The 23,032-nt window shown below is 39.9% G+C and overlaps 1 protein-coding gene across 1 annotated transcript in view; it reads left to right on the forward strand.

The window, feature by feature from the left end:
* The window catches only part of ENTHD1 (ENTH domain containing 1), a 132,988-nt gene that overhangs the window by 16,150 nt on the left and 93,806 nt on the right, over window positions 1-23,032 (forward strand). Inside the window, exons 3-4 of the mRNA XM_044679787.1 lie at window positions 5,919-6,158; window positions 19,889-20,007. Of these exons, the coding sequence (XP_044535722.1) occupies window positions 5,919-6,158; window positions 19,889-20,007 (359 nt within the window). The remainder of the gene's footprint in view (window positions 1-5,918; window positions 6,159-19,888; window positions 20,008-23,032) is intronic.

Here is a 23,032-nt window from a genome sequence, read left to right on the forward strand (position 1 = left end):
GGAGGTAGATGGGTGAAATGAGGTTTTTTTGAGGAAGGGGGAACCATGGGCATGTTTGTTGGCATTAAAGCAGCAGACATTAGATGGGGAGAGATAGAAAGAAAGTGATAGAACAGAGATGATACAGGGGGCAATCTTTTGGAGAAGATGGAATGGGTATGATCATGTGCATGTAGAGGGGGGAGGGTCAGGCTTGGCAAAGAGAAGGGCCACCTCTTCATGTGAGCTAGGAGAGACAGGAAAGAGGCAGAAACTGAATGAGGTGAGATGAAGATGAAGAGGGAGCTCTTCAAAAATGGTCTCAAATTTTTCAGTGAGATATGAGGCACAATTCCCAGCTAAGAGGGTGTAAGGTGGGGGAGCCATGGGAGGTTCGAGAAGGGATAAAAGAGTTTGGAAAAGTTCCTGTGATGAGTCAATAATGAATTGATTAAGGAGATTGTAAAAGGATTGCCTTGTTGCAGTGAGGACCCTGTCAAGTTAATGTTCTAAAGCGCAACATTCTCCTGATTGTGAAGAATTTGGTTGCAGGGCAGGGAAAACTTATTTCAATATCTTTTTCTTTTTCTACTAGTTGAATTGCCTTCTCAGTCTACCATATGTTTTATGACAACATGGCCAGCGTTTATGAGACTAGTACTTTGTTATTAGTTAATGTGTACAAGAATGGAACACATTTTTGTTTTATGTGTTCAGTGCCCCTAGTGACAACATTAAGCTGTAAACCATTAAGTTGGGAACAGAAGAATAAACAGAGGGAATATAGACTAATTTACCTATCATAGTTAGACATTAGTCAATTGCCAGAGAACTATATACCTCAGGAGACATGGTAATAAGTTTTCAAGGCAGGCCTGAATCAGTCTCTGAGAGGAGATCAAAAATGAACCTTGAAGATCAGAAATATCTGAAAAGAGACAAGTATGTCCAGGAAGCAGAAGAAAAAATGCAAAACCTTGAAAAGTGATGAGATTACTTTGCATGAAAAGTTAAAGGTACAGGGTGGCTTGAGGCTTGAACTCAATTGCTAAAGTTTGGAGATGACTACTGGTCCAGTGGGAATAAGATAGGGGGCATGGTAAAGACAATCGCATTTCCACATTTTCTTATCTTGTGGCATATTTATTTTTATTTGTGTATGAACAAGTGGAAATGGCACTAAATAAAGCAAAAGAGATGGGAGAAATCAGCTGGATCGGATCAAATAAATAGATCTTTGCTGGAGGCAGCACATTTTTGAAAGCACTGATGAATTAATTCTCAAGATATATGAAAAATGAAGATAATGAACAATTTGAAAAAAATCCTGACTATTGCTATCAAAAAAGGTGATTGAGAGGCTATTAGTGCCTATTGACCTATCTGGTTCCTTTGTCATCTTTATGAGAATAATTTGCACATATATTGAGGTCATCCTTTATCAGAATATGTGAAGGGAACATAGAGGCTTTTTTGAACTATATTCTCCAGTAGATCATATTTCCTCAGCACACAACTGACAGAAAGGTGGAGCAAATACAGGTTTCCATTATGCTTATTATAAGTCATAAAAATAATTTGATTTTGGTAAAACAAAATGTCACCTGAAAAACTTTCCTCCAAGGAAGAGAACTTTCTTATGCACATCTTAAGATCATATGTGATCCCTTGAACACAACAACAGAAGTAAATGTTTGATTTTCCAATTAGTAAAACCAATTTAGCTTTAGGTTTGTCAAAGGTGCTATGCTATTGTCCTGGAACATGAACAGCACAGTCCAATTCACCAAGGTATTCTCTGTGGATGACAATGATATATTCTAGAAATTCTTTTGGCAGATGATATTGTGTTGACCATATCAAGCCCTGGGATACTGCAGAACTCCTTACATGAGGTCCAAACTCATTCAAAAGAACTCAGATTTCTTATCTATGCAGGAGATTCAGTTCAATGAGGGAAGATGAAGATGACGTATCACTTGGCCTCTGACATAAAGTTGTATATGTTGCTCATAAAACTGGGGCCCAGGAATCTAGGACTAGAATTTAATTGAAGGAAAAGAGGAGTGCATTAGGGAAATTGCACTGTGACTCCTAAGCTTTTGACCACAAAAAAAATTCCATTTTAAGACCAAGGTACTATTATTGATGCTCAATGTCATGAGATACTACAATCTTTAAGGATTCAAAATGTCTGGTCACAAAAAAGCAACAAAGAGGCACCCGATGAGTGTTCTTAAATTACAGAATATCATGAATAAAGAATTACACAGATGATGTGGCATGAAAGCTATTGATGGCAGCAAGAAAATTCATTATTTGCTTAAATTTGGAGCAGGAAGATACCAGCAAAATCATCTAGTCCAATCCTATCACTCTATGGTTAAGGAAATTAGAACCCAGAGAGGTTGTTATGAATGGAAGAGCTGGAATTTGAATCCAAATCCATGTCTAGCTCTTTTCCCATTGTGTTATACTTCAGAAAAAGGTAAGTTGGTTGGTCATGTCATGAGCTTGGGGTATAGGGGCAGTATGTGCTACACTCAAAGACTCATAGAATGACAAGAGACCAAGAGTCAAATTGTTTTGGATGGATCCTCTGGAGGTTTATGGAAGAATATAGATATACACAGGATGTAAAAGTGAGGCTCCTCACCATCCATCCCACGTGCATGAGATTATAGTTCCTTTGAAGCATCATGATGACTTATTCTGAGTTAGGTATCTTATCATTAATAGTATTCTGTTTTTATTAATGGGTATATAGATGACTTGGTGGATATAGTGCCAGGAAGAAGAGTTTTACTGAGCTCAGAATTGAAGTCAGAGTTTGAGTTGGAGGGTTGGGGTTAACCCAAAATCTGACACTCAGACACTTCTTAGCTGTATGACACTGGACAAGTCACTTCGCCCTGTTTGCCTTAGGCTCTTCATCTGTCAAATGAGCTGCAGACAGAAATGGCAAACCACTCTAATATCTTTGCCAAGAAAACCCCCAAAAGGGTCACAAAGAGATGGACATGACTGAAAAATGACTAAAACAACAATTTTATCAATATCTTGAGAATTATGGTTTTTAGATATTTTTTTCTGATGGTTATGTAAGAGCAAAAATTTTAGATAAAAATAAAAAGATATAGAAAAGGTCTACCCGTACCCTTTCATATTTTCATCAAGGATGCATTCTGTCGATACCTGTATAGATTATTTTTAAAATATCTATAGAGATAAGAAAGTGAGCATATTGATCAATAGTTTCAGATATTTTCTCAATTACTTTTTTGTCATAGGATCCAATCTTCCCTCCCAAATATTTAATTTCTCTTCCACTTTTTAATATCTTGAAAATCAATTCTTTAGTCCTTTAGAGAGTATCACCTTCAGTACAGATTTCTTCTGTATATACTTAGTTTGGTCCAGCATTTCTTCCTGACTTAATATTCTTGAAGTGTTGTTTGCACTTCCTCATATAAATACCATATCAGGGTCTCAGGTACTAGATTCCTGATAAGTTGACTCTATTTTCATTGATGATGAAAACAGATTATCATTGAAATGCTAGCACCTTTGTTCCATTGTTTTTATTGTCCTCCTACTTTCACATATAAATGCTCACTTGCTTTAGTCCATTTTTACTTCAAGCTTTCTGTAGACTTATGTTCCTGTGAATTCTTGTTCTGTAGGGTGATGCTACTTAATAGTTTTCCATCTTCCCCCTGTACCATTCTGAAAATGAGCTTACTTTCTAAACAATATCTCTTTCTGCTTACCAAAGAGATTAAGTATTTGTTAGTTGAGACAATTTCTGGACTTCTCTGGCTACCTTATTGTAGCAATTGCTTTGCATAAGTTAAAGTTCTATAGGAAATAGTCACTATGATCAGAGTTCTAAAGCTAGAAGTCTCAGAGATCTTGTTGTATAGTCCTCTCCTCTTGTAGAGGTAAAAATTAAAACCCATAAAGATTGTGACTTTCTTGAGGTCACAGGTAAATAATAATAATAATAAGTAGTAGAGTCAGAATTCATGCTCATATCCTCAGGGTCCAAATCTACAATATTAATTGGAATCGGGTTCTTTTCTTTAACCATTTCCTCTTTTTCAGTCTCCATAATTTGTTTGAATGTAGGGTTACCGCTATTCTCATTGAATAGAATCACAGAACTTGGGAAATGGAAGGGACCTCATAAGCCATCTAGCTCAACTCAGACATAGAAGCCATACCTGAAATCTGACAGCCTCTGTTCGAAGACCTTCAAGGTGGGGAAAATACTGCCCCTGGAAACAAGCCATTCTGCTTTTGGACAGCTTGAATTGCTAGGAAGCTATTTTCTGAATCAAGCCTAATTTGGCCTCTTTGCTTCTGGCTCTGTTCTCTGAGGCCAATCCCTTTTCTATCCAATGGTCCTTCAGGGACTTGAAGACAGCTGTCACATCCCTCTTCCAGGCTAAACTTGCCAAGTGCTATCAACCTCTCCTCAGTGTCATGAATGGTGCCATGGTTCATCACCATCTGGACACCATCCATTTTAAATGGTGATATCCCCCAGAACTGAACACCTCTGCTCCAGGCGAAGTCTGCCCATGAAGAGTAGAATGTGATGATCGCTTTCGTTCCTCCCAGAAGCTATGCTCCTCCTAGGGGAGTCTAACATCAGGTTGTCTTTTCTGGGTGCCATATTCCATGATTGACTCATCTTGAGCTTGCAGTCTACCCAACCCCTCAGAACCTTTTCAAGAGTGATGCCTTCTTTTTCTCCTTTCTTCTGACTGGATGTGAGTTTTGACCTTCACTTTAACTAGTGATTCCAACATCTATGATGAGTCATCCCCATTGGTTTTGCTTTTTTGTGGTAGTGTTTGCTGCTCTTCAGGTCAAATACCTTCCTACTCCTCTTGAGAAAATTTTCACGAACCTTAGGCTACAAGTAGTCAACCATTCTTTGTCCTCCTTCATCTTACAATCTTAAACCTTATTTCCCCATATTTTTTTGCCATCTTTTTCTGTGCCAAACTTTGTATTGAACCATCAGTGAACACTGATTTATTGAGTATATTTGAAGGATTTTGGTGAGTTCTTCAGAGAATTTTTCTATGTCTTTATTTTCTGCCACAGATATTGGCACAATAAGCTGCTGTTATCTATATAATTTTTGTTGAGCTTTTGTTCAGTAGGAGCACTGTAAGGCAAAATGACCCATTATGGGGGAAATACTTCCAGCTGCCCCCTTTCTTTAAATCTCTGAGGAGATTCTATGAGTCACCCTTCCATTTAGGCTCTTTTTGTCTTGTGCTTTCATTTATAATGAGAATGCAAATATTGATATGATTTTGTTCCTTCCATCGTGTGTCAATACCCAGAATCAAGAGTCTCAAGATTTCCTTTAAAAATTTGTTTTTAATGATTAAAATCCTTACTTTTAGTCTTGGAATTATACTGTGTATTGGTTCCAAGGCAGGAGAGAGGTAAAGGCTTTGACAATGGGGGTTAAGTGACTTGCCCAGGGTCACATAGTAACTAGGAAGTATCTAAGGCTAGAGTTGAGCTCAGGATCTCCTGCTTCCAGGTACTGGGCCATTTAGCTCCTCCCCCAAAACTAACTCTTACTGGTAGAAAGTTGAACAGAATGTTATGCCAAAGTATAACAATACTCCTTCATTGCAGATGACAAAAACTGACTTCTCAAATATTTTGGCTTGCCATAATATAATGAGACAATGCAAATTGCATCATGTTGGGAGTACAGACAGGTTTTCCCCCTGGATGGTTCAGACAGTTATAAAAAGCAGATAAGTTTTGATTACTTTATATGTGCTCTGGTTGCTGGTGATTGTGATCATTTGAGTCATTATATACTTAGCTTTTTTGTCTCTAAAATGAAATCGGTTATAAAATTAATGACTATTTCCTTCTCTAAGCAAATCCAATATGTTTATCAGGTTACTATGTCCGGGAAAAATCTAAGCAAGTCATCGCTTTGCTGATGGATGAACAGTTGCTGCATAAAGAACGGGAGGTTGCATGTCGGACGAGAAGGCGAACATCCTATTCAATGACATTTCCTAAAAGACTGCCCGGCACCAGCCATTCGCCATTACCAGGCCCTCCCCTGGCATCAGACATTTCTGCTTCAGAGAACAAGCATAAACCTCTCAAGGTCTCAAGACTACATCTCACAAGTGCGTATTGGGAAAGTTAGTCAAACCGCATTGGTGGGTATCCATTTTTAAAAAATATATGTATATATATATATGTATATTTCTACACACATATATCTACATATATATGTAAGTATCCAAGTGCCAGACTCAGGTATGGAGGGCAAAAGCAAAAAAGGCTCCAATGGAGAGAAAATGATCAATTTACGTCTTGTATTTTTTGTTTTATTGAACTACTCCTGAATACAAATAAACCTTCAAGCAAAATTTCCTTAAGGCTAGAAGCTAGAATGAATCCATAATGAAATGACTTTGCATGATGATACTTTTAAAGTTGAATGCATGTCTAGAAAGAGAAAGGATATGGATATCCAGTGTGAAAGGTTGTGGTAGGGGAGTTGTGTGGCAGTGTGAAGAATACTATTTTTGGAGTTTAGAGAGCAGGATTCCAAATCTGGCTCCTTTATTGAATGCTGGTATGACTGTGCAAATTGCTTCACATCTCCCGGCCTGGGTTTCCTTATCTGAAAGATGAAGGAGTTAGACTAGATAACCTTTAAGCATCCTTTGGCTATCTTCTATTCTATGACAGAGGTTAGTGTCTGTAGGCATCCACCCTTTTAGTTGTGGTTTTGTTAGTTGAGTCAGTCATCTTAGAATTTTCCGAAATGGGCTGGCTTTACACAAAAGGGGAAAAAATGTAAATTCTCTGGACCTCGAACAGGATTTTTTTCTGAATATTTACAGTCTAGTAGAGCTGGGTTACAATATCACACTATGGCAATAGGTATTTATTGCCATCTAACATATGGTATACTAAATTCAATGAAATGAATTAATGACTTGCTTCAGAAGTTTCTCAGACCAATAATTCTGTAATTTAGTTTATTGAAAGTACTGTATGGTATTCCTGTATGTATGGTAATGTATAGTAATCAATGTTTGAATAGTTTACAATTTCTAAAGAAATCTAGTGGAAAAATAGTATTTGTTTAACTGTTAACCTTGTTGGAACACATTATTCTATACAATGAGGGCATTAGTGTAGAAAAATGGGATTTTTGTTTCTTGTTTGTTTGCTTTGGTGTACTGCTGAATGCCTGATGAGTCAAAGAAGGATGTTAAAAATTAGGGTCTTTTCAAAGTGATGGGAACAATGATTCTTCTTCAGCTTAAACATTTGGAAGATAAAGAAAAAGTCTCAAGACTACTATTTGGGGCATATTCCTAGGCAAATTCACTCTCCCATTTCTAGTTAGGGATACAAGGATTTGTAGAATTATCTTGTGAGGTGCTGGAAAGTACCTCACAGTTAATCTCAGAGACCCTCATTTTACAAATGAGTTATTTATTATTATTATTATTCCTATTGACTCCCAGAGGAGCATAGGGCCGCAACCATCTCACGCCAACGGACTCTGCTCTGGGCAACCTCCCCTAACTGGGCATCTCATGCCAACGGACTCTGTTCTGGGCAACTTCCACCAACTGGGCATATCTTTGCCAGGTCTGTTTTGGCCTTCCGACTTTTCTCCTCCCTGGTGGGTTCCATATTTTTTTTTCATAGCGTCCTGACTGATGGGATACTGAATTGTTCTTTCCCAGAGTCTGGTATTGGAGATCTTTTCAGGCCATCTGATGTTCAAGATTTGACGTAGGCCTGGAGTTTGTTGGCTTTTGCCAGCACGCGTCGTGGACTCTGTTGGAGAGCAATCTTCCAGACTAGGTGATCATTGGTTTTGTTGGTTTAATGAGGTTGCAGTTTCTATAGCAAGTGAGATTTTTACGGGGTGAGGTTGCTAACTTCGCGCCCAACCCTCCTCCTTTTTCAGCCGGTCTTGGGACCGTCCTTGGCAGAGTTACAAATGAGTGAGGGGAAAAAACCCAGTAAGTTAAGGGACTTGCCCAGGATCATAGAAATGGAAACTCAGGGGCACTATTTGAATCTAGACCCTCTGATCCCAGAGCCAGGGCTCTTTATACTATGCCACAATTTAATCCAACATGTATTCATTAAATTATGTTCAAGTCATTGTGCTCTGCTCCGGAAATAAAACTGTTCTCACAGAGGTGGGGGGACACCCAGAAAGATCTGGGAGGGGTGGAACTCTAACACTTAGACCCATGTAAGCAAATACAAAGTGACTAGAGGAGTTAGAGAGCGGTCAGTCCTGGAGGCAGCGTGAAGTCTGAGAAGGAGAGCATCCTAGAAAGAAAAAAAATATCATAGAAGACATTCTGGTGTGCCTGAAGGCATCACCAATGGCTTCTTGAATGCAAATATCTGGCACATAAATAGGATGCTAAATAATTCCACTGATTGTGAAGTGAAGTTGATGTGAAACAAGGTTCCTTTATTTGCAAAATTCAGTGGAAATAAGGTTGTGGGGGGCCTTTAAATGACCTGCTAAGAAATTTGTATTTTGTTTAGAAAGTTTATTTTGGTAGCTCTGGAGGGGATGGATAAGGAGGGGGAAAGAATGAAGGGGAGATGGTGGCTGCTGATGTCTCAGGGTCGTCAGACTCTGGCAATTCATTGGAATAGGGGGAGTGAGGCAGGGAAGAGTATTGGACAGGGATGGCAGACCTTTTAGCGATTGAGTGCCCAAACTGCAACCCTTACACTGCATGTGAGCTGCCTCCTTATCCCAGACAGGGGAGGGAGGAAGCGCTCCCATTGGGCTGCTGGGCAGAGGGGAAGGTGATGGGAGAAATGTCCTCAGGCATGTATGGAGAAGGGGAGGGGAGCAGCCCCCTCCAGCATGCATGTCATAGGTTTGCTAACACGGGTCTAGAATGACTCTGAGGTTACACACCTGGATAGCTATGAGCATGAGGAGGCCCTAAGAAATGTGGATATTTAAAGGTGGGATGGTTTTGGGGAGCAAATTATACATTCTAGCTGAATATACCCAGTTTGAAATCCTGGTAATGTAGTGAGTAAATTCTTAATTAACTAAATAATTAGAGATTTTTGATAAGTAGGAATAGGTGGTTGGCTAGAGAAGATGGAATGATTCCTTTAAATTCAGATAGTGGAATCCTCAAGAGATGATGGGAAAAGAATTCCCAGATTCCCCTAGAAGGGGGCAGTTAGGAATTCTACACACTCTAAGTTTGTCACTCAAAGGGTGGATGGTTGGAGTTTTCCTCTGGAAATCTTGGAAGAGTTAGTGATAGTTGGTCTGGAAAACATCTTGAGAGCTTAGAAGAATCAGAGAAAAACTAATCTGACAGAGTGAGAGAGAAGCTCAGGCTTTTTCCTGATTCTGACAGAGGGGGCAGATGAGAGAACTTGATCCCTGTAAAACCTGCGGGGTCTGTGTTCCTGTCACAGTTGGAAGTGGAGACTGAAGAGAGAGATAGCAAAGGCTGAATTGATTATTTGAAGATAGAAGAATGATCATAGAGTAGATTATATAGTTATATATATATCAATAACTATTAACAACTATTAATAGCAATAAAAATCAATATAAAGGTCAATATTCTCCATGATAGTGGTGGTGCCTTAGGGGAGGCATCTAGCTCTGTAGGACTGGAATCTGGTTGAGAGATTAAGGCTGGATGAATAGACTTGATAGTCACCTGTATACGGTGATATTTATCACCTGTATCATCTACAAGAGTATAGGCAGAGAAGAAAAGATAGCTGAGGAGGCACCAAGCTTAGGATGCCAAGGAGACTGAAAAAGACCAAGCAGATAGGAGAAGAACTAGGAGAAAGCGGCACCATCCTCCATGGCAGGGATGTTGGGGGAAAAGAGAGGCCACTAAGGCCCTGGGGACAGGAGAAAAGGAGAAGGAGAGAGGAGTTGAGGGCAGGACTGGCAGAGCTGAAGGAGGGGACCAGGGGAGAGAGAATCAAGAATATTGGCTTGGGGAAGCAGAAGTTAGGCTAAAGGGGAAAAAAGAGGCTTGTCAAAGTTGTCCAAGGATATTGGAGGGAGTTAACCAGGGAAGAACAAACATTTGTGCTATGTAGGTGAGACTTTTTGGACCAGCTATGTGATATCATTGGTATGGGGAGCTCCCTATGAGAAAATTCCCTCTAACCAATGTCAATGGACACCTACTCTGCAACTTGTAGTCTTGGAGAGTTGTCTGGAAGCCTTGATGGGGCAGTGAATTGCCCAGGGTCACAAAGCCAAGATGTGTCAGAGGTAGGATTAGAACTCAGGTTTTCCTGTTTCCAAGTTCCACTCTGTATTTATCCACAGTGTCACACTACTGTTTAAAAATTAATCAATACTACATACTGTTGGGTTGTATACAATCTATGTACTTTGTATATGTTCCAAGCAGTGGTAAAGGCTAGGCAATGGGAGTTAAGTGACTTGACCAAGGTTGCACAGCTAGGAAGTGTCTGAGGTCATATTTGAAACCAAGATCTCCTGTCTCTGGGTCTGACTCTCAAACTGTTGAGCCACCTAACTGCCCCTATAATACGACTTTTGATGAGGTTGGATAGTATGACTGCAGTGGGTGCTGTTGTCTTGGGGACTATGACTCCAGAGGAGGAGGAGAGACAGTGAATAGCAAGGAGAGATCCCACTTTAAAGCCTGGGCATGATGCCCTCCACATTTGGCCCCTGCTAGCTTTAAATTGATGATCTGGTGGGAAGGTGGGAGGACAAGGGGCTCAAAAGGCCATGACTGGTCAGTGTTTATTGGAACTTGTCACTATGATATCCAGGTCATGAAGAAAGAGAATTAGATAAGAGCTGGTAGGCTGGATCCCTGGTTTTACCACCTCCAATATCATAGCAGTGGAATTTGTGCCTCATACATACTTGTACAGGCAATTAGCATCTCTGATCTGTAATGTTTTAGAGGAATGAAAACTGAAATTGTAGAATCCTTAAAAAGAACACTGTGGAAGCCCCTTAAAACATTGTTTTCCCTATATCAAATTTTAAACATTCTGGCTTTTAAGCCCCATCTTCCTAGGCTTGGTGTGCACAGTGTGGGAGGAAGAAAAATGAGCCTGGTAGGAAGAATGGGGGAAAAGCAAATGACAATAGAACAGAGCTGAGAGAGAAGAGATAATAGCGCCTGCATTCAGAATGAAAAATAAAACCTTCCCATAGGGGAGCTTTCTTAGAGACCTGGTGATGCTGGTGCTACTAATGCCAAGGAGAGAGAGACTCAGGCCGTGATATGTTGGGTAAACAGGATGCTCAGAACCCTAAAAGTGGGGAGCAGACATGCAGGTGAGGGAAACCTGGAATGTGATTGACAAGTGGCAGCTCACTGGTCAATGGGCCTCGCTGAAGAGATGAAAATCCACACAGTAGAAACCTACTGAGCTAGTCCCACACACATCTGCCTATCCTGTTTTTAAATTTCGAGCTCTGTAGCTTAAAGCTGATAAATGGTTTTCCTCATAGCCCTCCGTTGTGGTAGTTTTTAACCTCATCACCACCCAGTTTTAAAGATAAGGAAACTGAGGAGCTAGCAAGACAAAGTGCTTAGAATGAGGGTTCAGTTGGCGGTCAGTTTTGGGAGAAATTGTACATGGCTGATCCTTGTACTTTGCTTAATCCAGAAACTGCCAAGGGGGCAGCATCTAGAGGGACTACATCTGGGGTCTCAAGACGATTTTTAAAATCTTTGCCCCAATGTCAGGAGTGCTGGTGAGGAACTATCTCTGCCAAGTAGCTCATCCCCAGCTCTGTGGCTTACAGGTTGAAGAGATCTTGATGCTGTGAAATGACTGGCTCAGGATGGCACGTTCAAGATGTGTCTGAAGCCAGGCATGAACAGAAGTCTTTCTGACCCTGAGACCAGCTCTCCATCGTGACTTCATACTGCTTCTGTGCTCTTAGAGAAATGGATGAAGTAAAGACCATTTTGTTACCTGCTAGGGTGAACAGAAATTGGAAAAGAATAGGAATTTCATCCCATGGTATCTCGAACATCCTTGTTGCTCATAAAGCCTTTGCCCTGTAGTGTTCCATTAGACACCAGGCAGAGTGGAGGAAGGCATGGTACCTCCAGGAACCAAGAAGCCTGTGGCAGAGAGAGAATTTGGCAATCTTCGCAAGTGTGTTTAGAACATTGTACACATATTGCCTCATTTAATCCCCCCAACACCTCTGGAAGGCAAGGGCTATTGTTATTCTTGTTTTGCAGATGAGGAAACTGAGGCAAACAGAAGTTAAGTGATGCCCAAGGCCACAGAGCTATGGAGTGTCTAGAGTTGGTTTTGAATTCAGGTCTAGCTAACCCTGAACTAGACTGGAAGGGGCTTCTAAGGCTCATTTCAGCTCTAAGTCTGTGATCTGCAAGTTCAATAATCTCATGTTCTGAAGAGCCGCCAGGATGCAAACTCATATTTCTTTATTCCTAAGTTCAAAGTATTATTGCCTGCATGTCACACTGTCTCAACAAAATTCAAATACATCTATGTTCAAAACTATTTGCAATAGGTGATAGTGAGGTGGCTCAGTAGATTGAAAGCCAGGTCTAGAGATGGGAGGTCCTGGGTTCAAATCTAGCTTCAGATACTGCCTAGCTGTGTGACCCGAGGCAAGTCACTTAACCCTCACTGCCTAGTCCGTCCTGTTCTTCTGTATTGAATCTAAGATGGAAGGTAAGGGTTTAAAAACGAAAACTATTTGCAATAAAAATAGATGTTCCCATCCAGATAACAGTACCTTTATTTCTCCTGTCCTTTGCTGATGTCTTGTCATATGTCTGTGGCTGGATGTTTATATCATTTTAGTCAGTGTTTATATTGTCCTAGTTCTTACATATTTTCTGACCTCCAGCCCCAGCTGATATTTTAAAACACTCAAAGAAAACTCCATTTTGGGGGGTTTTAGGTGAAGAATGATGTTTGGGAGGCAGAAGTGGGAGGAAGCATTTGGACTCAGTGCCTTACTGAGGGGGGTTAGCTCATTAAAGAGTAAAGGGACAGTTTGGTTCAGGAAAAGAAGTGTCAAAGCGTCTCATAGGAAAAGCCTGTGCAATGTCAGACTGGTGGGGACTGCAGAGCAGGGAATGTTAGAGCTGCTGGGGTAGGACTTCAAAGCTGGAATGTCCCAGCTGGGAAGGGCTTGGAAAATGCTTGATCCCTCTTGTCCAGACGGGAAGTCCTCCCAGTGCCATCTTGCCCTAGCTCTTCCAGCTGAAGGCCACATCCCATATTGAAGATAAGGAATGAAGGATAATCTGGGGATGGACAAATACTGAGCATTGCAAGCTCCTCGAGGGCATGGATGGTCTTTTGGCCTTTTTATGTGTCTTAGTGCTTAGTGTGGCACCCATCACATAGTAGATGCTAAATAAACATTTCTTTATTGACTGACTTTCTAGTGTGTGGGAGCTGGGTCAGTGAATTCAGGCTTGCATGTAGTTTCATTGCTCTAATGACCTACCATGAGAGAACTCTCTCTAGCAGTAGAGGTTGGGATTTTCTCGTTAGCCTCTGGACTGAAAGAGTTGCCCAAGACACAGAGAGATTTGGTGATTCAACCTGGGTCAAACAGCCATGATGGGTCAGAGGCTGGATTTGAACCCATCTCTCTGGCTTCAAGGTCAGTTCTCTCTGTGTTAGCTTATGCTATTAGTGTGAAGTGAATGAATGTGGCTTGATACAATGAATGCAAGAAACCGAAAAAGTGAGTATATGGATAGCATACTTTCAGAAGCTTGTCTCCTGGTTTTATCCATTTTTACATGTTATAGGAATCTTAGCAACACTAAGGGTATTCACTCATGAGTGGATAATTCCCCAAAATAGTTGTGTAGAAATTTTTTAAAACATTATTATTTAGGGATAGCTGGGTAGCTCAGTGGATTGAGAGCCAGGAGGTCCTGGGTTCAAATCTGGCCTCAGACACTTCCTAGCTAGGTGACCCTGGGCAAGTCACTTAACCTCCATTGCGGAGCCCTTACCCCTCTTCTGCCTTAGAACCAATACACAGTATTGGTTCTAAGACAGAAGGTCAGGGTTTTTTAAAAAAAGTTATTATTTAATACCACCACAGACTAATCCTGTTTTTAAAATCCCCTCTGACATTAAAATGTTTTTTTTTGACTTCCAGAGTGCCATTGTTTATCCTGTCTGTACTAAGTGGGGATTGGTTTTGGGGGGTACAAAGGATTTGGGGATCCCTTACCCTGTGGAATCATATACTATAAATAGGGAAACAGGAGAGCTGTATGTGGGCACATTTGTTTTAAATGGCACCTAACTGAGACCAAAGAAGGGGTTCATCCCTTCTGCTGGAGAGCTACTCTTTTGTTAATGCTATCTCACAGAGTCACAGAGCCTTTTGGAATGGTTTTCACAATGGCTTTGAATAGATACTTGGAATAAGATGTGTTGATCTCCATTTCTGGCTTAATCGGCTCTCTTTCTGCCTGTCTGTCTCTCTCCGCCTGTCTGTCTCTCTGTGGCTGGGTCTTTGTCTCTCTTTCCTCTGTCTCTGTCTCTCCCTCCCTCCTCTGTTCCTCTCTCTCTTCTCCTTCCTTCCCCACCTCCCATATGAACCCTATTTTAACACAATTTGCTATCATATATTTGAATATTCCACCCCCATATCAGATTGTAAGCTTTTTGAGGACAGAGACTGTAATGTAGGATCATAGAGTTAAAGCTAGAAAGGGCCTTATGCATCATGTAAGCCAATTTTCTCATTTCACAGATGAGGAAACAGAGGCTCCGGGAAGTTAAATGACATCCCAAATCACATAGGAGTCAGGATTTGAATCCAAGTCCTCTAACCTGTCCAACCAATTGGACATCTTGAACCACGTCTGGTAGACATCTTAACCTCAATGTATCCTAAATAGAATCCTTACCTTTTCCCCCAAACTCTCCCATCTTCCTAATTTCCCTATTACTGTTGAAAGTACCCATCACCCTCCCAGGCTCACAATCTTGGGGTTACTCTCTACTTCTTTCTCAAACCTTCCATATTGAATCTGGTGCCAAGTCCTGACATTTCTATTCTTCCGAAACCCTTGTTTATGCCTCTTTCTCTCATCTGACTCTACCACCACCCAAGGGCACTTGGCCCCTCATGCTAGGACACTCCAGTCACCTCACTTAGCTCATTTAGAATTGATCTTCCTGATCATGTCACCCCATTCACTCCCCCATTCCATTAACTCTAGTGGCTCTCCAACACTTCCTGTATAAAATTCTCATTTGGCAGTGGCAAAAGCATTGGATTTAGTCACAGACACTGGATTCAAATCCTGAATCAGCACTTACAAACTGAATGGCTTTGGGCACTTTCTATCTTATCTGTAAAATGAGAGGGTTCAACTAGAAGACCTTTGATCTAAAAGGGCTAAAACAATGAGCCTTTGAACTTGTTCTTGGGCTCTAATTATTATTTTTCTCTCTTTTTTAAATATTTGAAATACCATTTATTTTATTCTCTCCAGAAACATCTGAATTTATTGTTCTTATTTACCCCTTACTATCTTCATTACTTCTTCCATACTTGCCCTACCTATCCCAGGAAACACTTGATTCATTCTTATCTACCAAGTTGACTTAATTCTTTCAAATTTCTTTTAAAAATTAGCTGTTCAATATTGTATCATGACCAGCTGTGAAAACTGTGAAACTCTACGATGATCTGGGACAATCCCGAAAGGCTCATGTTGGAGTCAAATGGATGCATATCAAAGCATCAGTGTATTTATGGTTTTATTTTGGGACTTTGGTTGTGTATGATTGTGACCAATATGGAAGTGTGTTTTGCATGATAATAAAAATAAAAAAATTTTAAAAAGAATTAAAAATTGACTATTAAAGAAAGACACCGAATTACTATCCCTTCACTGGAAGAATTTCTGAGAGGAAAATAGAATAGAAGAGAAAAGCATGTAGGTTTTGGAAATCTCTCCTAGATTTTTTTTTCTAAAGTTGTACAAATGATAATTTGGTTAGGATACTTAGGTTTGGCATGATGTGATGTTAGGACAATAACATTGGCCTCAACATCCTTCCCAAGCTAATGATTGATTATGTGAAAATAAAAAGACAATTATTTATCATCAGAGAAACTTACCTGCCTCCTGTGATCCTACTGCTGATTTAATCTGTCCAAGTTAGATTTTAGTTTACTGGGCAGGTGCAGAATCTTTTCTGTGATTGGTATGGCAGCAATGCTCAGATGCTAAATCATAAAGGGAGCACTTTGGGAATTTATCCAGGACAAAAGAACAATGGGACACCTCTTAGTTTCCAAAAGAGATTCTGGCATCCTGAATAAACAGAAGTTAGGGTGTTAGTTTCCTGTCCCATCTGATAAATGTCACAATGTTCTTGAGTTTTGTTTTGTGGTATTGTGGTATTATTATCTTAGTGGTACAGCCTCAGAGAAATTTAAGTCTCACTAGAAATATTTTTTACCTAGCAACTACGAATCTGATCTCTAAGTACTTCTAATGAACCATTAACATCATTTCCTATGGTATCTCTTCACTTTTCCTTTGAGGTTACCCATTTCCCTCTTGGCACTACCAGCTCACCGCCCAAACTGATAAAAACAGTTTCCCATAGAAAGAAGACTGTTTCATTCAAGAACCTAGTGTAAATTCTTCTTTTCAACACACCTCTCTAATAGTGTCATTAAACACTGCATATTTCCAGTGTTGTGTTGTCTGACAACAAGCTTCCTCAGTTTCCTAGAATCCAAATGACTTTAGTCTTTGCCCTAAGTACATCTTGGCAGTTGAGTCCATTCCTAACTCTCTAATCATGAAAAAGCTTGGCTTCAGATTGTATCTCAGATTCTTTCAAGCTGTGTAACCAGGGATAAGGCACTCACCTCTTTGAGTGTCAGCTTTCTCATTCATAAAAAAGGAGGGGATTTGGGCTAGATGACTTAAATTTTCTTTCTTTTTGAAAAATAATTTTCTTTTCCCCCTTAATTACATGAAAAATACAAATTTTTGTCCTTTTTTAAAAAAATTGAGCTATATTCTCACCCTCCCTTTCCCTCCCCTCTGAGATGGCAAACAATCTGATATAGATTTTATACGTGTATTAGTGTAAAACATCTTTCCATATTTGGCTTAAATTTTTTTTCCAGCTCTAAGTCTATGATAATTTCTCTGAGCCTCAGTTTTCTCATCAGAAAATGGTGATATAATAAGTCCTATAATAACTACTCCACAGAGTGAGGGGTCCAAATGAAGATAATACATGTACAATGCTTTACAAACTTGAGAGCTTTAAATCGATGACAGTTATTATTACTGGTGGTAGTGTCATGCTGCTTTTTATTCTGTGAGCGTCTGCCTCCTCCATTCTTGTTCCCCTTCTGGCTTTTTCAGGCACTTTAAAGAAGCCCTTCATTTATTTATTCCAGACTGTAGAGTCCTCAAAATATCATCAATTCTCATGATTTAAAATCATTTTATCTTTTGAATGCTCAGGGTGTTTTATATATATATATATGTGTGTGTGTGTGTGTGTGTGTGTGTGTGTGTGTGTGTGTGTGTGTGTGTAAGACAAGGGAGAATAAGACATAGTCACTGCTGAAATCAATGGTAAGTAGATCAAATAGCCCAGACCTTAAATCGTTTGCTTCTAAGTTGATGTTTCTGTTCACCATTGCTAATTTTCAAATCTTCAAATCTATGGTAAATTCACTCTTGTCTTACTTACTTTTTCTGTAAAATCCATCTTTATTGACACATTTTGTTAACATAAAGAATGAAGATTTCCCCTACATCTCTTCACTCTCCCAAACACATTGTGTATTTTCCCTCCTTCAGGGAGGGTGGCTGCTTCCAGTGACCTTGTCTATTATTTAAACCTTCCTGCTCATATTCCCATCATTCCCTCACCCTTCAGAGTTTCTCCTTTTCACCTGGCCTCGGCTTCTCCATGTTTTATGGCTGTTTCAGAGATCGACTAAAATTTCTCTCCGATCGCTCTGCTTTTTTTCTGAAATCTTTTATTACTCCACAATTTTAGTTATTCTCCGATTTTTGGTTTAATGTAATTTTGTCTCTGCATCTAAACTATAGTGCTTTGAGGATAAGGTCCAAGTCTTATGCTTCCTCTACTTCCCCTACTGCACTGTGCAGAGTGCCAGTCACAGAATATGTGATTAATCAATGTTGGATAATTGATAACTAACATTACAGAAAGGACATTGTATTTATTTAAGAATTTTTGTTGTTCAGCATTTCAGTCATGTCTGATTCTTTGTGACTCCATTTGGGGTTTTCTTGGCAAAGATACTGGAGTGGTTTGCCATTTCCTTCTCCAGATTATTTGACAGATGAGGAAACTGAGGCAAACAGGGCTTAATAGTTTGTTGGAGTCACCCAGCTAGTCAGTGTCTGAGGCCAGATTTGAATTCAGGTTTTCCTGACTCCAGGTCCAGCACTCTATCTACTGCATTACCTACTGTCCTAAGTTCTTTTCTATTTAAGAATTTAAGATAGCTTTAATCTCAAAGAATTTCAAAATTCTCTGAGTTTTGAAAAAAAATTCACGTATATATTTTCCCAAATCCTTTCAAAGGTTTTTTTCCCCCAAAAGGAATTTATTTTATTTTTCTCTACTCTCAGATAATCTCACAGATATGCTATCTCATTGCTTGGAAATTTCCTTCTACCACCCAACGTGGCAAGATGGGTAGAGTCCTAGTCGAGGAGTCAGGATGACGTGGGTATGAATGACACTAACTGGCTGACACTAACAGGATTTGAATGATCTTTATTAACTGGTTGACACTGGGGAAATAACTTACTTTTCTCTGGACCTCAGTTTCCTCATCTGGAAAATAAGAGTATTGAGGGACTAGTGGACCAGTGACTCCATTGAGAGATTCAATGGCCTCTAATGGCCAACTCTATATCTATGACGCTTTGATCCCATGCTACCTTTATCCAAGAGCCCCCCAAAATTTGTTTCAGAGGGTCTACTTGAAGCACTGGAGACCTCTTCCTTCACTTTCTTCTAAAATCTGGTGAGTACCAGTGGAAGACATCCATGAGCTATCCTATTAGACTTTGTTTTCACCACATGACCTTCAATTCTTCTCTTTCTGTCATATAATTTCTTTTAAAAAAAAATCCTTACCTTTTGTCTTAGAATTAATACTGTGTTTTAGTTCCAAGGCAGAAAAGCACTAAGGGCTAAGAAATGGGGGTTAAGTGACTTGCACAGGGTCAACTAGGAAGTGTCTGAGGCTAGATTTGAACCCAAAGCCTGTTGTATAATTTCTTAATGACTTCATGCAATCTACTTCTTCTTTGGAGTGCCTCGAGTTATATGTTGTACTTTTCTTATCAGATGGTCTAAAAATTCCCATTTCTCCTTTATGGTACATGCCACTTAAAATGTTATAACAAAATTTAAAAAATACTAATTGATATAATTATAGGGGGAGAAGGAAGACTAACATTATCCCTTGATGGCCAGAAGTCCATTTGAATAAGTTTTAATCCCTATTTTCTATACTTCAACATATCCTATTTGGTTTTACAAGGATGAGGCTCATAGAAGTTTGAGGCTCATAGAAGTGTTGATGGGAAGACAGGTAAGAATGGAATGTTATGGTGAATTTTTGAATCTGTCTGAGACCGTCAGAGATCATCAGGAGGTATTAAACTGTTGGTATTTATTGCTAGCCATTGGCAGGTAGTGATAGTCAGTGGACCCAGTGAGACCTGGGAAGCATTTTTCAATGTGACTAAGAAATGTAATACTTGTGTTCAATCATCCTTCCTTTTCACCAGAATAATTAGGTATCTTTCATTGACAGAAAGTGCTTCCAAGACAGAACTGAGACCAGAGCAGAGCTATTGTGTTCACATGCCGAGCAGAAGCGCAGTGTCCCAAGAAGCATTACCACTCAAAATCAGCGTTTGGAAGTCAGCAGAAGTAAGTCTTGAGACAAATCCATAAAAAACTATCTGGCCTACTTGGGAATAAACTGTAGCTGTTGGAAAACTAATACTTCTTTTTTTATTTTGCTTTTAAATTTTATTTAATTGATTAATTAAGAGAATTTTTCCATGGTTACATGATTCATGTTCTTTCCCTCCCCTCCTCCCACCTTCCTCTCATAGCCAATGCACAGTTCCACTGAGTTTTACATGTGTCATTGATCCAGACCTATTTCCATATTATTAATATTTGCAATAGGGTGATTGTTTAGAGTCTATATCCCCAATCATATCCCCATCGACCCTTGTGATCAGACAGTTGTTTTTCTTCTGTGTTTCTACTTTCACAGTTCTTTCTCTAGATTTGGATAGTGTTCTTTCTCATAAGTCCCTCAGAATTGTCCTGGATCCTTGCATTGCTGCTAGTAGTGAAGTCCATTACACTCGATTGTGCCACAGTGTATCAGTTTCTGTGTACAATGTTCTGATTCTGCTCCTTTCGTTCTGCATCAATTCCTGGAGGTTGTTCCAGTTCACATGGAATTCCTTCAGTTCATTATTCCTTTTAGCACAAGAATTTTCCATCAGCAACATATATCACAATTTGTTTAGTCATTCCCCAATCAAAGGGCATCCCCTCATTTTCCAATTTTTTGCCACCACAAAGAGCAGGCCACCACAAAATACTTTTGTACAAGTCTTTTCCCCTATTATCTCTTTGGGGTATAAACCCAGCAGTGGTATGGCTGGATCAAAGGGCAGGCAGTCTTTTAATGCCCTTTGGGCATAGTTCCAAGTTGCTTTCCAGAATGGTTGGATCAATTCACAACTCTACCAGCAATGCATTAATGTCCCCATTTTGCCACATCCCCTCCAACATTTATTACTTTCCTTTGCTGTCATGTTAGCCAATATGCTAGGCGTAAAGTGATATGTCAGAGTTGTTTTGATTTGCATTTCTCTAATTATAAGAGATTTAGAACACTTTTTTTTGCTTATTGATAGTTTTGATTTTTTTATCTGAAAAATGCCTATTCATGTCTCTTGCCCATTTATCAATTGGGGAATGGCTTGATTTTTTTATACAATTGATTTATCTCCTTATATATTTGAGTAATTAGACCTTTGTCAGGTTTTTGCTATAAAGATTTTTTCCCCAATTTGTTGCTTCCCTTCTAATTTTGGTTGCATTGATTTTGTTTGTACAGAACCTTTTTAATTTAATGTAGTCAAAATTATTTATTTTACATTTTGTAATTTTTTTCTGACTAACTCTTGCTTGATCTTGAAATCTTTCCTTTCCCAAAGATCTGACAGGTATACTATTCTGTGTTCATCTGATTTACTTATAGTTTTCCTTCTTTATATTCAAGTCATTCACCCATTTTGAATTTATCTTGGCGTAGGGTGTGAGATAAAACTAATACTTCTCAGGCTTTGTGTAAAATCATACATTTAGAATGGGAACAAGCTTCGAGATCACTGAGCTCAGCCTCTTCATTTTGTATCTGAGTTATGGTCAGGCTAAGGGACTTATTACTCAGGGTCATCCAGCTAGCAAATGTCTAGATCTTTTCTAGTTTCACTTAGCTTAACCTACTATTAGAGTGCTAAGAAACAAAATGTAAGCAATATGTCTTTGAGAATTCTATTTTCCAAGAAAGGAAATGTTGTATAGGATGGTTGATTTTCTCCAGAAACTGAAATTTATATTGCATAATTTAACCATAGAGGGAATTGGTTGACTCTTCCTCTGGTCTTCAAGGGCATGGATTAGGTTGGTCTCTGATTTGCCATGCTTGTGCAGAAACCCCTAGCAAATACGAATCTTCAAAGCAATTTGAAATCTGAAGACAGAAAGAGAAATAATCCTGAGAAAAGAAAGGTATAGTCTAAAGAGAACATTGTAGAGCACAGGAGACTTACTGACCAATTTACATTTTTTTAAAGACCCAGGCAGAAGAAGGAAGTGAGGACTTGTAAATGGAGAATCCAAAAGGGCAGGATGGTTCTGGTCTTGTAGATAGAAAATAGGTCTCCTGGAGCTCTGAAGGAGTGAGGAGGCCGATGGGAGGAGCAAACCCCAGCCAAAAGTTTGTTAGCTCTAGTTCCGGGTTAAGATGGCGGCAGAGTAAGAAGCAGCTCTTAACCTCTCCTGACCGAAACACACAAAACTCCTCAAGGGGACATAAAAACAAGTCCAGACGAACGGAGGAACCCCACAACAGGGCACAGCGTGGAAGGTACGTGGAATCGAGACAGTTCCAGGCTAAAAAGGGCTCTCACTCAATCACGAGCTGAGCAACCGCCCCACCCCCACCCCCTCCACACTCACCTATAGCTCCGAACCCAGCTAAAAAGAAATAGAGCAAGTTTGGGGCACCCATCGAGTCATCGGCAGCTCCAGGACCTGTTCCTGAGAGCAGCAAGACTTAGGACCCCATTAAGTCAAGAACGCACGCGAAATCTGAGCACGAGGGAGCAGAGAGTGGACGCTGGGCGCAGAGTGCCCGCTGAGCAGAGGCATGGGTGCCGGCTGAGCAGAGGCGTGGGTGGAGGCAAACATAGCCAGGAACTAAAGCCTAAGTGGGGAACCAGTGCAGACAGGTATACGACTGTGGAAGTAGCTCCCTGAGACTTGTAAAGGAACCTCCTGCAGAGGATCAAGCAAGGGAATCCACCAGGGGGCTTGACCTTGGAAAAAACTAGAACTCAGACCTCAGGAGCCAATAGATCTCAGACAGACACAGAGAGCGAGGATAAACCTGAGAAGCTGCTGGGCTAATGATGGCTAATCAGTTACAGGAAATTCAGAAGAGAAAGAATAATAACAAAAAAAAGAAGTCTTTAACACTCGACAGCTTCTACACAGAGAAAATCCAGACAACCGAGCAAACAGAGGAGGAGAACAAACAACCATCCAGACCCTCCCCAAATAAGGAAAACTCCTCACAAGCTATGGAAGAGTTCAAATCTGAGATTCTGAGGAAAATGGAAGAGATCTGGCAAGAAAATAACAG

The sequence above is a fragment of the Gracilinanus agilis genome, chromosome 5 (assembly GCF_016433145.1).
Source record: "Gracilinanus agilis isolate LMUSP501 chromosome 5, AgileGrace, whole genome shotgun sequence".
In the NCBI taxonomy this organism is placed as follows: domain Eukaryota; kingdom Metazoa; phylum Chordata; class Mammalia; order Didelphimorphia; family Didelphidae; genus Gracilinanus; species Gracilinanus agilis.